The following is a 15,797-nucleotide window of genomic DNA, read 5'->3' on the forward strand; positions in this document are numbered from 1 at the left end:
CAGAACAGTACATGATCTCAGTGGAAGGACTTCCTAAGCTGTCTGCTCCATCCACTGCCAGCCAGGCAGGATTGCCCAGTTAGGCAATCCCTACTCTGCTTTAGCAAATTTCCTTCTGTACTCTTCCACCACTCTGTTCCCCAGGGCTGCCTCCAGCAAAAAAGACCATTGCCTAATCTGCCTTCTCACCCTGAGGCTAAGCATTTGGAAGCCTTTTCTTCATGTTTGATTACTCTCTTTTCTTTCAGAGAGTTATTTGAGGAGTCCTTCCTCTTGGTTGATCTGAAGATAAGGAATGGGCTGGTGGTTAGTTCAGGTTTGGAGAAGTCCCAGGTTCACATAGAGCAGGACAGTTTGGTAACTGTTTTAAAGTAGGTGGGAAAGGGAATACACATCAACTGGGTGAAAATCAGAGAGGAATAGTAATCTGGAAGATTACTGCAGAGGCCAAGTCTCTCTATTTTTTTTTAGTTTTAATTTAAAAAAAAAAAAAAAGCCACTAAGTATAATTCCTGGTCTGTGCTTCCCTTTCTGTCACTTCTCCATAATTCTTAGCATTTCAGTTGGGCTTCTGTCTCTTGGCTGCTTCCTCTTTTCCTGCTTTCCTATATTTCATTATTTGCCCTTCTTCCTCTTAAGATACTTTTACAGCAGAGTGAGGAGGATGTGGAAATGTTACAATGTGACACACAAACTGCAGTGTCACAATTGCAGCTCTTTGGTTTCACCTCCAGGAGTGCCAAAAAGCAGGTCAGGGTGGAGAGGCAGGAGTGGGGGGAGTGAGTGAAGGAAGGGAGAGATTTAAAAATAGGGAAGAGAAATGACAAAAAAATTAGAAAGTTTCCAGCTCGCTAACTTGAGATAATGGCTTTCCAGTTAAAGATAATCCCAAACTGAACCATCACTGTGTCCTTGAACACAAAGGAGAGAGATGCAGGCAGTGCCAGTCTAAGGGTCTCCCACAGTAGTACTGTGAAAGATAAGATATAGCCATGATGTGTTTCTGAAGTTGCATTTAGAGACATGAAAGATGAGCAGACTCTACACCTGTATTGTACACAGTTCATAGTATTGTCCCTTCAAAACAACAACTTACATCAGAGCAACTGGTGTCAGAGTTGCTCCAAACTTCTAGGCCATGACAGATGCTAAGGAGATAAACAACTGTGGGTTGGGAGGAAATGGGTAACATGTCCAGACTGCTGTGTGTTAGTGGAAGGAGTTAGAGGAACAGTAGATAAAGGTTTCCTGTTAAGCTGGACAAGGGGGAAGCTGTGATGTTTCTCAGCTATGGCTGCAATTGGACTGAAGTTCAACAGCATTCTTGGTGTGGGTTTGCTATTCCTCCACTCCTCCCTCCCCCTGAGAAGTTCAGGTTGTCTTAAAAATCAGAATATTAATAAAAATCAAGGAGACTTAAGCTCCAAGATAATTTTGATACTTCAGAATTGCTCTCCACTGCCATACAGTTTCTTCCAGTGTTTGGGGTGCTGCAGTGGATCAAGGATTTCATAGTCTCCCTCTGCTGCAGATGGAAAAACGATGGCTGAACCATCTCTAAATTTTAAATCAGAATATGGCAATACATGTCCTTTTTGTTATCTACTTCTCTACTGATCATCTTACAGGTTGTGTCAAACAGAGTTTGTGAGGAGCTAACAAATGCATGCACATGCATGCTAAACAGGGGATGCTCCTGAGGTGACTGGATGCCCAGGATTTAGATATGGAGCTTGAGACAGTGGTCTAATTTCTCAGTGATCAGCATTTCCTGAGGTGATCTGTTTTCTTATAATCTAATTTTATTAGCTTCTGAAATTGGAGAGCCTCAAAATATTAGTTGATATTGTAGAAATCTGTTAAAGATTTATGTTAAAGTAATTGGTAGGCATATTGTAATGAGTGGAAGAGTTTAGAGAAATTTAAGCAGTATTTGAACACTAGTTATTATTAGGTTATTCTCTTCTATACCTCATCTAGAAATAAATGCTTTGATGAAAGAATTTCTGTGGTCTGAGTTATGTAGGTTTTTCACTTTCATAATAGTCAGTTTTGGGCTCCTTGTAACAATTTATTCCACTGATGCTATTGGAGACCATTCAGTTCAACAACCATTATTTTGAAAGCCCTTCCCTTAAGCTCTGCCAGCAACATGTTGACTTGGATGCTTTGTTGATCTATCCATGCTAAGAAAATGGTTGCATTTTGATGTAAGATAGTGAGTGATACCTACCATGGTGATTGTGACTGTCTAAAGATTGTGATCTTAGTGGACTGTGTTTCCAGTGAGTTTCAAATATCAGATTATTCATTCCAGAGAGAGGTAAAGTAATTTTTAAACACCTTTTACACTCACCAGCCTCAGACATTGCTGAGGAACTGTTCAGAGTTTGAGGAAGCTGCACCTGAGTGGATTACCATATTGGTCTTTCTCCTCTGGAGGCACACGATACCTGCACCAGAAACTCGACCAAACTTCAGCTTAGAGTTCTCTTCAGCAGCATAGTTCCTTTCTGGTTTTGGACATACACTTCAGGACAGGAATAGGGACTCCTAAATTCAGTAGTTTCACAACACAGTTGAGGTGTTCCTAGCTTGCAGAGCAGAGCTAGTTCAGGCAGGATGCTGTTCCTGTCATATTTTTCTTCACATCTTTCTGAGAAACTGAACACTTTTTTCAATATTCTCTCAATATTTTTGAGTCAGCTTTTGCAGAAAGCTGGTGAAATCTGTTTTTTTCTCTTAGCATTGTGTTCCAAAACCCAGTACAACACTATTCACCTTGCAACTGTTCGATGCCTCACAGTAGAGGCATCCGATGTCAGGGATAACTTCTCATAGCACTCGTATGGCTAAGGTTGGATTCTGTTTGGGAAAGGTAAGTTGTGCTTGTTTTTCCTGAGGTAATAACAAGAAAACAGCAAGCATGAAAAATAGTCAAAAATGAGGAAAGACAAGAAGTCTCTTAAAAATGTATACTAAACTGAGTTTGGAGACTTTCAGAATGATCCAGATCTCTGAGTGCTTGAGAGTCTGCTAGCACCGTTTGGGGTTTCTTGCCATTTCAACACAAGAGGACTGATTGCCTGAGGGGGACTCCAGGTCCCTGTAGCAAAACATTATCTGTAATACGTGGTGGGAAAGAATTAATTTTGTCCTGAAATCTTTCTCCTCAGGATCTACAAGGTATGTCCACATTCAGAGAATTACTTTGAGACTCATGTAGAGCAATTTTTGCCTCTGCCCCAGAATCTCTACATTAGGATTTCCTTTCCCTGCACTGTTGAGCACACTGTAATCAAGTAACAGCATTTTGCATTGCAAAACCTTCTGATAATATTTCTACAACACAAAAAGAAAAATCTTCAATAGCATCTAGAAAAATAACGGGGCATTCAGGGTTAACAGACCTAAAACAGGCTCTGTACCTCAGCTTCATCTTGTTTGCACAGTCCTGAGGGAGAAAATCTACTCTATCACTCATAAAGTGATGACTATATTTGATTTACTCTAAAATAAATTCTAAAATACCCAGTATCCCTAGGGTTTTTTCCCCTGTGTCTGATGAGGGGGACACAGAAGACTCTGCTCAGCAATTTGTTGTCAGAGTAGTCAAGATAATAAAATTTTCATAGTGTATTCCCTCTCAAGTGCTGAAATGGCTAAGTTCTTCTGCATTTCAACTTCTCAGCTCTTCTAAAAAGAGAAGACTGACAGTGCACAGCCTTGGCACGGCATCCAAAGGCACCTTTCCAAACCTGAACACAACTCCTTTGTCTAATTTTAGATCTACTAACCCTTTGACAGCTGAGGAACTATGGACATTTGTGTAAAATGTCACCCAAGGCATCTTCATGGTACCTAAATGGTCCCTGGAAAAGTCCCTGTGTCTGTTTCCCCGATAACAAAGGCACAGCACGTTAGTTAGTATGGATGGACTTGCAAGGGCCTGTTCCTGAGACACTCCAGCGATGAAATTAAAGACGCACAAGCAGCTCACTGAGCTGGCACATGAAAAGAGTAAGGTTTGCATGGAAGGGCTAACTTTGCGTTCAGGGCGGGGCAAATGTAGGTGCTCTGAAGCAATAGGCAAAACAGTTCTTCTCCTTGACTTTCCCCGAATCACACAACCAAGGGGACTTCATTGATCCCACGTGGTAGTTTTCTTCTGCAGGGTAACAACTGTTGCCTTCAGCTGGTACAGGCCTGACCAATATCGTCTCTGTGTGTAAATTTCACAGGCTTTTTCTCTTGATCAGGCAAGGTGGAAATTCCCCTTCTAACTACAGTTCACATAATTTATTCGTAATGATCACCTTAAGTGTGTTGCTGTTTTTTAATTGAGTTTCTGTATTTTTTTTTAAGCCCTTTGCCTTGTTTAGGGATCCCCACAGTAATGCCCAGGTGAGGACAATTTCCAGCCGTGACAGCACGGATTCATGGAAAAGCCTGGCTGTCTCTCCCATCTTTGAGGAGCTTCTTTGGTCTGCCTGTTGAATCTCAACAGAGTCATTCCTCTTCTCCAAAACACTATTCTTTGCAGGTGCTCACTTCCCCCTATGTCCTTGCAGCTGCCACGTGTGAGTGCTTTTAGATAGAATTTTGTTGCATAAGTTGAGGACTGGTTAACACACATGAATTTCACTAAAGCATGATTTGTGGAAGGATTAGAGAAGGGAGATGCCTTAAAATTTTAGAATATCATATATCTGAGGCTCTGTTGTTCTTGGGTAACTGTTGCTGTGTGGGAAAGAGCATTGCTGGAGAATGCAGCTTCAGAGGTTCTAGTCTCAGCAAGTAAAGCAAGTAAAGCAAGAGTATTCACACACATACACCTGTGTGAGATGAGAATGTTTTCATATATGGTAGTGTTTTTTCTCAGTGTTGTCCGTTGTTACTTAAGGTTACTTTACTTTTTTAAAAATTTTCTGCTAACAGCCCTTTTGCTACTTCCTCATCCTTTAATTCCCATGTTAAAAAAAACTGATAGAAGCAGAACATACAAAGACTTTAAGGATGAGAATCATTGTTCCTACCATCACTTGTTAGCAAATTTTTCTCTCCGGTTTGAAAATCTTTCCAGCTTACTTCTCAAAGCAGAAAATTGTCAATAAAGTCTGTTACCAGCAAGCCTTCAGCAGTTCCCTTAGCTTCTCCATCACGCAGCCAGTAAAAGATTCAGAGAACTTCCAGTAGAGGAACCATGGGTTACACATCCATGTGGAACTTGAAAAACAGGTTCAACATGGTATTTCTTGATAATGCTCTTTCTCTTGCCTTTAAAACTTAGTTTTACTTGTAGTTCAGATGATGAACATCAAGCAGCCAGGTAGTTATCAGTCCTTTGGAAAAACAACTTGAATCCAGTACAAAATGTGCCAGAAAGTAGCACAATAAAGACAAGAAATATGAACTGGATCATCTCCTTGGCTTGGTTACAGATCATTTCCTGCTGAAACACAAATTTAGAAAGATATATAAAAGGCACCTAGCTTCAAGTATATAAGTGTATTTGAGGGCATTACTTGAATCTATCTTTGAATCTGTCTTTCTGTCTGTCTTTACTGGTGCTTTAGAGGATTCCTGCAGGTTGGGAGCCTACTGGGAGTCTGCACAATGAAGCAGAAGTCACTTTTTGTACCCAGAGAACATACTCTGTTGGTTGCTTTGTTCACTTGTTTGCATTCTGAACAGTTCAATCTCACTTCAGCCCCTGGAAAAAACATGTTGATATGCTTTGCAATGCAGTGAAGCACAGTTCCCTGCTCCTTACTGCTGAGAACGAGCTGTGCATGCCGACAGGCGGTGGTGCTGGCACACTGGGTGGACACCTCCCCACAAGCAGCAGCAGGGAGAAATAGCAGTCGTGGGTGATGGCATGGGTGGAGCTCCTCACACCAGTTGTCCTATGGGAGATAGCTTATCTATGTACGCCTGTGTCTCTGGAATAATATACATTTGATTGAAAGCCAAAATTAGAGTAGGGAAGAAATTGGCTGCCAAGAGCTGATTGGCACTTGGAGTCAAAGGAAGCAGCATGGACCTTACGGGGAGGATCTCCTTATCCGTTAGCACCAGTCTGCTCTACCTGCAGGTGTGTCCCAGCAGTTCCTGCTACTACTCTTCTTCCTGTTATTTTTGTTACCCTTTAAAAATGTCTTTATCTTTCAGCATTTTACACAGAGAGGCAGCACAAATGCTTGATTAATAGGGCAATACAGTGCTATTTGTAGAAAGGAGAGTGCAAAAAAATAATTTTTAAGAGCACCTCGGTGTCTGCTTTTTCTCAAACCAATTAGTTTGTTCAGTCCCATCTATGTTCTGTTGTGTTTTCTGAATTATGCTGAAGAAAGGCTGAAGCCACTGCATAACTAATTATGGTTCCTCTGCCCAGACCTTTCGTTGTCCTTTTTCATATGAACATGATTCTTGATGTCCCTTCAAAAGCTCATAAGGGAAAGATACTATTAATGAAAACATAATTTAAGTTAAAGAAATTGGTTTGTTTTTGTCAAGTCTGGCTGGTGAATAATGAGTCCTTAAGTATTCTGTGGACAAACAACTTGCATTTCTGGGAATGGCATCCTCCACTTGCAGCACTCTTGTGTGGTGAAAACAGAGCTGATACCACAGTAAATGACATGATGTAAAAAAGGAAGGGAGGGGGTTTGAATTGCAGGTTCATAGCCAAGTGTTAGACTTTAGGTACACTGTAACAAACCCGAATAGCTGTTAATGTCTTATATCAGAAATAACAAGTGGATTTGCTGGCAATATTCTGTTTTCTGAGTTTTGTACCTGTAAACAAGAAGAGATCCTCTCTGCATTTGTTGACACATGTTGGTGTGCTATTTTGGCCTGATAAGCTTTTTTTCATCGTATTCTGCCTTTTTAGCAACATTTTTTATCATTTATTAGAAAGATGGTGTTTAAAGTTTTTTCTCACTGTAACAGTGATACTGTACTGTCTGTATCAGTCAGGTATGATTGCTGCTTGAATAGTTAAAGTGCCTTCATAAGAATTCTTGCTGGGTTTTAAAGCTACCATTTAAACATCAACTAACATCAACAAAATACTTCTGGCTTGTCAAGTGGGCCATTCAAACAAAAAATTACATGCACCCAAACTGTTTGCAGCAAGTTGAAGAGAGATCTTTCTCTGCTGTTGGCTACTAAGTACAAGCAAGACATTGCGTAGAGCCAGAACTGGATTATCTGGGTTATTTTAAAAGGAAGGCTAAGGGATAAGTTCTTAAAGAAAGATACATGCCACAAGATACAGCTAAGTACCTATTAGGATAAGGGGTCAAATCCCATTAAAAATCAAAGGGAGTAAGGGAACTCTCTATTGTTTAAATGCCACAGAAGCTTCAGTGTGATTTCTCTTTCTCTGTTACTCTCTAAATTTCTTTGATAGCCAGGTCTTAACGCTCTTTTCTCTTTAAAAATCTCACTGGAGAAGAATATGACTTGGGACAGGAATGCCCCTTTCCAATTGGAATTTTGGCCCAGGTACTTAGACCTATGCCGCTGCTAAAGTATCACAAAACTGAATGGATTTCACATCTGAAAGGGAGTCCCATAGCTGGAAGAGAAGGTAAATTGGCAACAGACTGAAAACAAATTACTAATTCTTCACATGCCTCTTTTTTCCAGCTGCCTATTTCTCTGTCCTTCGAAAGCCACCCTCTACGTCCAGTTTTCCAGGAGGTCTGTTTGGTTTCTTCTTTCTCCTCACTATTGGCTTTTTCACTCATTGCAAAACACCTCCCTTCCCTCTCCATATTGCTCAACTCTTTCCAGGGAAGTGTGACTGTCTCCTCTCATATCATCCTGCCTTCCTGATTGTCCTAGCCTGAGTCTGGTGTGGAGCCAGCTACGCTGCTCTTCAGTGATAAATTGTATCATCCTCCCCTTTCCCCCCTTTGACATAGCACTTTTTTCCTAAGACTTGCATAAACCACCTTTAGCCATAGAATGTAGAACAGTCTTTTTAACATAAATTTCAAATGCTCTTTAGAAAATCCTGAGCAAAGTTTCCAGTAAATACCATAGAGCATAAGAGTGCCCTGCTTTTGGGTACTTATCCACGCTCTGGTGGGTGAAAAAGGAGTGGGGGAGAGCTGTTCAGCAACACCAAAGCACTCCACACTCCTTGCACAGAAAAGTGGGTTTGTATTAAACTCCTGTGAATTGTAATAATGTGTACAAAGAGAGTAAAATCCAGAACCTTTTAAGGTCACCTCAAACCAAACTGAAGTAAATTAATTAATGAGTAATGTCTTAATGGTGTTAGAAGATCCAATGAGAAATTATTACCATGATTTATTATAGAGCTAATTAATGTCTTCATGTGTGTGTATATGGGCGCAGATGTGCAAAGAAATAATTTCTACAAAGACTGTATTGAGTAACTGTTTGAGAAACCTGTACAAATGCTGAGTATGTTGTTGATCAGTGCATCTAAAAAATATGCTTCACAGGTATTTTTCACATCTTTGTACCTACCCGCAGTGACAATGGAGGGACAGGAATCCCTCCCACAAAAGAAGCAGAAAACACTGTTGATTTTTATTTCCAGTGTAAGTCCCCAGAAAAGAAAAAAAAAAAAAAAGGAAAAAAGAAAAAGAAAGTATACTCTGCCTTCCCATTTCTTATTCAGATTTAATAAAAGTCCTTAGTATTTCTATTGACATAATTTCTCCCTCCTATTGTATCTCCTGCATCGGTGGAGCTCATTTCACTAGTTTTCATATACCAGGCAGGTTTGCAAGAAGTGTTAAGTTAGAACATGGAGATATTTTGTTTGTTAATTAGACCTGTAAGATTTCTGTGAGGACACAGGGTGTGTCGGGTGGCCTCACTGTCCATCAGCTCCCGCTGGCAAAGTGCACTCTGCACCTGAACTGAGCTCGTGCCATGAGCTGCCCTGCCAAACGGATGCACTTGTAAGGCATCCTGGATACCCAGCTTGGTCTGTGTGGGGACATCCACTGAGCACTATGGCTGCAGCAGCCCAGTGGCACAGCTGCAGAGAGCTGTAGAGGAGATTGACTGGATCAATATCCCTATCATTGGTTAGTAATGAACTCCATCGCTACCTGCATCAGTGTGCCCAGTGGCATGTTAATTTGCTCGTGGCTGCACACAATATGCAGGGTATATTATATTTGTGCAACTACTTTTTTTGTAGATACATTGTGAAGACAAACCTTAGAAATACAAACAAAATATATGTCAATATACACAAAAGTATATATATATGTAAAATTGCACTCCCTCTTCTTCCATTGCATAAGACCAGCAGGCATGAGAAGAAAGGAACTTGGTTTCACTTTTTATAATGGCAGAGACTAGAAACAAGAATGTATAAGAATGGGCATATTGGCAAAACAAATTCTGAGGAAGCTGCACTGTAGGGACCTGCACTGACCCTTTTGAGACACGAGAAAAAGTTTCTCTTGACTTCAGCAGGAGTTAATCTGCTAGCCAGGGGAATACCCAAGAGACATGCATTTAGAAAACATGATAAAACTTGTTGGCTGCTTTGGAAGAAAAGGGCATTTTCACAAATGGGAATTGTTCTAGACAAGTCAGGATTCCCCTGCCAGCTGTCCTGCTAATGTTCCTCCTTCATCGTAAACTACTTATGTTGCTTCTGTGATGGTAGCTCTGCCTTTTTCCTAGGTATTTATCTGATAGCAATAATGCCATCTTCTTTTATATTTACTGCTAGCAGTACCACAAACCAGCCTTTTGTTTGCCTTCTTTATTGCAGCTGCATACGGGGCGGAAGGCTTTAGGGACTTTCATGCAATAATTCCCAAATCTTTTTCCAGTAAGTATACTGCAAACTCAGCTCACTACAGAGCATTTCCATCTAGTTCCTATTTTTATAACTTTTGCTTGTGTCATTTCACTTCTGAATAATGTACTGCATGTACTACCAAAGAGCTTAAGTAGTCTGATCTTTTGGCTTTGCTCACATGTATTTTGTTTTAACTTAACAGAAAATCTACTTCAAAAGCCACCTTCTCCAAATCCCTGGCAGGCAAGGAGCTTATAATTGTTTTGCATAAATATGTAAATTTATTAGTTGTTAATATTACATTATATTATATTATATTATTTTTATTATTTTTTATTATTAAAAGGGGAAAATTGGTGGTTAATTATGGAAAATCTTGTAACATGCTCAAGCCAAATAATTCTATTGCTTCTGTATACCATGGTGAAAACAGCAGCGTGGGGTTGTAGTCCACTAAATTTGTAGAATCACTTCTCTTTAGCCAGTTATGCCATCTTTGTAAATCACTGTTTGGTCATTGATTTTTTTTTTCCCATATGGCTAAATTATTCCCCTTTTATGACACACATTTTAAGGGAAAACTGTTTATTATGATATGCGCTTATTCTGTCTTGCATATGATTTCTATTAAAAATGCAGTGTGTGAAAAATCATTAAAATGCCTAGATTGGTAGACTTTTTAAAAGGTATCCAGTCAAGCAGTATTCAGAAATGTGAACACCTTTAGGCTTCTGTTTACCAGGAAGATTTTGAGTCAGATACTCTTGTCAGCCGCATCCATGCAGTCCTCCTGGGACATGTAGGGGGTTGCAATGTGTATCAGAGAAGAGTTTGTCAAACCTCTCCCTTTCAAAGGAATATCAGGGTCTTTCGTCTCCTGAGGTAACTATTGTCCATAGCTTATTACTGTGTCATTATTACACCACTGCTTTTGAATGAGGCTACTGTGAAACTACCATTCTACAGGAGGAAAAGTCCTGAACTTTATTGGATAAAAAAGACCAGCTAACCTTTAAAGTAAATGCTTTCCTTTTTGGGGTGGGGTGGGGTGAAGGAAGAGGTTTTTTACTGTATGGAAAGTAAGATTTTGGGCAATGAAATGGCCTTTTTCAGCCTAATGAAGAAGTATTTTTTCACCAAAATCACTAGATCAGAAAAAAACAGAAATAACAGCAAAGATTACTTTTTTCCTACACAAAACATCATACAGTAGAGAGAAGAGGAATGAATATTGGCATGAACTGGTCTGAATCTTGGACCTTTTCTTTAGTGTTAAAGTTTGCTCTGTTCATAGCCTCTGTGTTATCATATGTTGTGAGCCCATGAGAAATTCACACCCAAATTGTTCTTCTGGCAGCAAGCAACTGTCACCTATGGGATTATAACACAAAGGATTTATCCAATAAAGTCATAACAGTTCCCCCGCCCACCTTTGTTGATTTGAGTGGTTATTAATAGTAGCTCATGGCTGTGGAAATCCTCTCTTATTACTCAGAAATCATAATCCTTCTGTCCTAAAACACAAATATCACTCCTCTAATTTCCTTTAATGCTAGTCCTTGCTCTTAAATTCTTCCTTCCATCCTTCCCCTACCCTGGTTTCTTTATCAGTGTTTGTACTCTTTGCTTTCCCCTTTCTTTCCCCTTGTCTTTGTTCAACCCATAGAATCCCAAATATTTGGATTCAGTACAACACTTGGGATCTTCCTAACAAGTGGAGAATGTTGCATTTTCTGTTCATTTTCATCCATTGTCTTTGATTACTTTCACAATTGTTTCTGACAAACCCCTGTGAAGTGGATTCATTTTAAGTTTCATTCCAGTTAGCCTGAATTGTCAAAATGAACTCTATAAATGCAAACATCTCAAAGTGACCTAGAAACAGACTTGTAACTTTGTTTGGGTTCACAGCTACCTGGATGCCTCATATTTGTTTTACTGATATTCACTGTTCTTTACTCCGTGTGTAACAAACTCATCACATTGCCCATAGAATTGTAGTTGTGTTCATAGCTTTTGTTGTTCAGATATATTGTACATGCTGTTTAGAAGTTAACTCTTTCATGTGATTGTTTATTTGCCACAATATTTGCTCTATAACAAAACTGAGTGGCATCCTGTATTGTTTTTTTTCAGCTGGTAATATTAAAATAGAGACTCATAGTGATGAAGAGAATGGGCGTGCCTGTGAAATGAATGGGGAAGAATGTGCAGAGGATTTACGAATGCTTGATGCTACAGGAGAGAAAATGAATGGCTCACACAATGGTCCAGGCAGCAAGGCTATGTCAGGAGTTGGAGGCATTCGACTTCCTAACGGAAAACTAAAATGTGATATCTGTGGGATAATTTGCATCGGTCCCAATGTGCTCATGGTTCACAAACGAAGCCACACTGGTAAGGCCTGACATAGTTTTTGTTTTAGTTGGCAAGAATGGACCACATATTAGTAACTAAGACTTTTTTTTCTCTATCATGCAAACATTGCTTCTTGTAAGGTAATACAGCATTAGTGACCATTTGTAACTCAGTTATTTTGGTACACCCTTTTGGACAGCACACCCAACTGTAATGTTTCCTGAAAAGCAACACAGCTCATTATGGATCAGTGATTATGAAAGTGACTGGTAAAATACATGTTAAGAAAATGGTATTGGCAGTCTGAGTAAAAAAGGGGTTAATTTTCTGTCCAACGTTTCATGAAGTAAAAACAAGTATTGTCACTGGTCAAATCTGCACTAAAGGGTTTCTGCTGAGATGCTAAAAGAGGTGTAAAAAAAGAGATATCCATAGGGATAGCTTTGCATTATACAGTGCTGTAAATTTTCTTGCCTCAATTTTCTAATTCTGAATAGTTTCAAAGAGTGTCAAAAATGAAGAGGCTGAAACAAATGAAGAAGTAAAGACCAGAGTGAGTCTCACCTTGCCTGATATGTAAGCTGCCTAAATATTAGGCTTCTAATGTAAACTCTAACATCATATACATAGTCAGAGCAGAACTGAATTCTACTCTTGTGCCATGCAAGTTACTTTGAAAATAGACTATTTCACTTTTTTTTTCATAAATATTCAAATCAGAGGGAATTTTAAAATATTTTTAAGGTAAGAACGACCTGGCTGATAGTTAGATTCCATTAAATAGTTGTGCCAGTAAACACATAGACTGTTCCTCCACAGTCATGCTTAAACAACTTCCCCAGAATTAGTAAGGAGTGAGATTAGCAAAGCTTTTTCAGAGTTTCATGGAGAGGATCCAGCAAGGGACCCCAAGTGTTGTCAATCCCCCACTGTCTTTCATTGTAACTGTGTCTGTTCAAGCTATGGAAGAGTGGGATCTGCTGGTGTAACATGGGTTAGCCACCTTCAGAAGCAGTAGTTTTACACTGCCTCCTTCAAAGGACTCTTCAATTCCGTGTGAAAAATCTCTTTGTCAGGGAAGAACAGATAATTATCTTTATTGGAAAAGCCACAGCTAGTTCTCAGAACAGAGGCTGTAGCCTACATCCTAGATATAATAAAGTGCTTGTTGTTGTTTTTTTTTCCATTCAATTAAGGAATGTTAATATGATAATTTAAAAGTTGATAAAATGTGTATGAAAATTACTTGTACATGAGGCTTTTTAAAAAGACCCATGGGCTTGAAGAGGATGCTGCAGTAGTTGAAACAATATGTTGCAACTTAAAATGTACTGAGGTCCCAAGGAAGTGTGTGCACCAGGGCTGAACAGCTTGTGTAAGGATGCACCTGACTTTAGAGAGGCAGTGGGCAGAGCTGCCTTTGTTTAAAGCACTCGTTGGTACCCAGCAGGCCAAATCTCCAGAGAATGAGCTGGGCTGCCTGCTCCCTGTGACAGCATCCCCAGGGGCTGCCTCACTGGGTGCCAGGTCATTTCCCCGGCACAGAAGGTCAGGTGCCCGAACTCCTTGCCTGGCAGAGGGACCTGTGTGCCTGCCAAGGGTGCTCAGGGTGCTGCCACACAAGAACTCTCACTCCAAGGCTTCTACATTTTTGCAGAGCCCTCTCCTTGCCAACGAGACCTCTTAATCAGGGAATGTAGTTCAAGCCTTCAGTTGGAAGCACCGCACAAGAGGCACTTTGCTCAGGAGAACCCCCTTCTTTTGCTCTTAGTAAAACTAAAGGGTGTGAAGCATTGTTCCTGGGTCCTTCCATGGAAAGAATGCCTTTGCTTTCCTTCCCACCTTGTCCTCATCTCCTTTCCTGAGTAGCCTCTTTGAGTGAGCTCAGGTGGTTTTTCAGGGGCTGGCAAGGGATTGGAAGTTTGAGCTGGTAGTTTAAATTAAAGGGACGTCATGAGGAAACAGTGGTGACTGCTTTTCCTTTCAGCCACACTGTGAAAATTAAAGTAGAAATGGGATATACTATTACAGACATTTAACTGACTATGCTGAAGCCCATTTCAATACATGCCTGGTGAAGGAATAAGCCTCACAAATGAATTACTTTGCTGCTAATTCATGTAAAACCTGCATATGCCTTGAGGTTTTCTTAAATAAATATTTGATAAGTGAACAAAACTCTAGCACACTAAAGTGCCAAAATAAAATGACTGCCTGACCTGATAAAAGGCATAATTACTTTTAATGAATACACCTGCCAAGTGCAGATATGCAGAGCAGCACCTGATATTTCTGCCCCCTCCTGTCTGCAGGCAGCTGTGCAGTACTCACTGCTTCCTAGCCCCTTACCTGTTGCTCCTTCTGCTGAGCAAATCCTGCTCACAGATGCCCAGCCCTTCTCACTCTCCTTCCCTTTCAGCAGGTTGATTTTCTACAGCTTGCTGTTGTCTTGCTTGCTCTTTAGGAATAAGGAGATCTAGAAAGGAGAAAGAAACTTCTGCTGAGTGGTGCTGATACCTCAGGGTATAGGTTAAGGTTTCACTTGCTCAGTGTGCACTTATGTGTATATATGTTGATATATGTGTGTGGGCATAGGTATATGTGTTGCCTCCTTATATGTACAGTGCTGTAACTTAAGTCACCAGTTACATCACTCAAATCTTTTTAGTTGGGTGTGTCTTGAATTTATTTAGAAAACTAATGCCAATTGAAGAATGAGCATTAAAAAAAATAAAAAAAGAAAGCTCTAGAGAACTCTGCGGGTCTCTCAGGTGATTTTGTCATATTATTTAAGAAATGAGAAAAATTTAAATTAAGATTATATATATTCTTCACTGAATAAGTGGTCCAGGGCCTGTGCTCCCACAAAGGCTTGCAAATCACTGCAGTGGTTATTGATAAAATTATTCAATTCAGGGTCCCATTGCAGTTTTTGTTCCTGGGCTCATATTTGTCCATGGCTACACACCATGGTAAAATTTGCCCAGGATAGGTATGTGCTCTTCAGAACGGGTGAGAAAATAACACAGAAAGCTCACTGTTTTTTAAAAAAAAAAAAAAAAAAAAGGAAAAAAAAAAGGTAATTATATATTTTTTCTTTCCACCCTGTCCCATCCTCATCTGGGGAGATATCACCAGACCCAGTAACCTGCCATTGGTGACTGTTAGCATTCCAGCAGGTCTGGGAGCCTTTGCTGGGCTTACAAGGTAGGCATTCCCCATCCCAGTAATTCTAGAATGGACAGGCAAGGGCCAGCCAAGCTACCTGTAACTTCAGGGTCTCTCAGTGGTGGTGGTGTTTCTCTTGTACAGCAACATGGGTGCAGGCTCCCTTATATTTGATCCCACTGTAAGTTTTGTAGAAATATTTGGCATGCAGCAATCTTGTTTGAAATGCTCCCTCTGTCTGTCTTTTCCACACAGCAAAAGATTTCACCCTGTAATTGGGAGAGCTGTAGTCTAGAAATGCATTTCATTCTTACTTTACTTTGCATTTCATTCCAGGAGTACTTTTACTATCCTCGTTTTCTCCTCTTATGCTCCTGTAAATAAAAATGGCAGAAATGAATGCTAGAAAAGCTGTTTAGTAAAAATTAACCATTTCTTCTGGATTTGTGTCCCCCATGATGCA

At 40.1% G+C, this 15,797-nt stretch overlaps 1 protein-coding gene across 8 annotated transcripts in view; it reads left to right on the forward strand.

Moving 5' to 3' along the window:
* IKZF1 (IKAROS family zinc finger 1) overlaps window positions 1-15,797 on the forward strand; it is a 106,409-nt gene that overhangs the window by 75,561 nt on the left and 15,051 nt on the right. For 6 of the 8 annotated variants that reach the window (XM_027878968.1, XM_027878970.1, XM_027878975.1 and 3 more), the window contains 2 exons: window positions 9,779-9,838; window positions 11,945-12,205. In XM_027878968.1, coding sequence (XP_027734769.1) covers window positions 9,779-9,838; window positions 11,945-12,205 — 321 coding nt within the window. Of the gene's footprint in view, window positions 1-7,656; window positions 7,711-9,778; window positions 9,839-11,944; window positions 12,206-15,797 lie in introns of all 8 variants that reach the window. The other 2 variants (XM_027878976.1, XM_027878974.1) reach the window with 2 other exon arrangements.

Source organism: Empidonax traillii, unplaced genomic scaffold (genome assembly GCF_003031625.1).
Source record: "Empidonax traillii isolate 1590-97213 ecotype Southwest subspecies unplaced genomic scaffold, ASM303162v1 scaffold48:size2401408, whole genome shotgun sequence".
In the NCBI taxonomy this organism is placed as follows: Eukaryota; Metazoa; Chordata; class Aves; order Passeriformes; family Tyrannidae; genus Empidonax; species Empidonax traillii.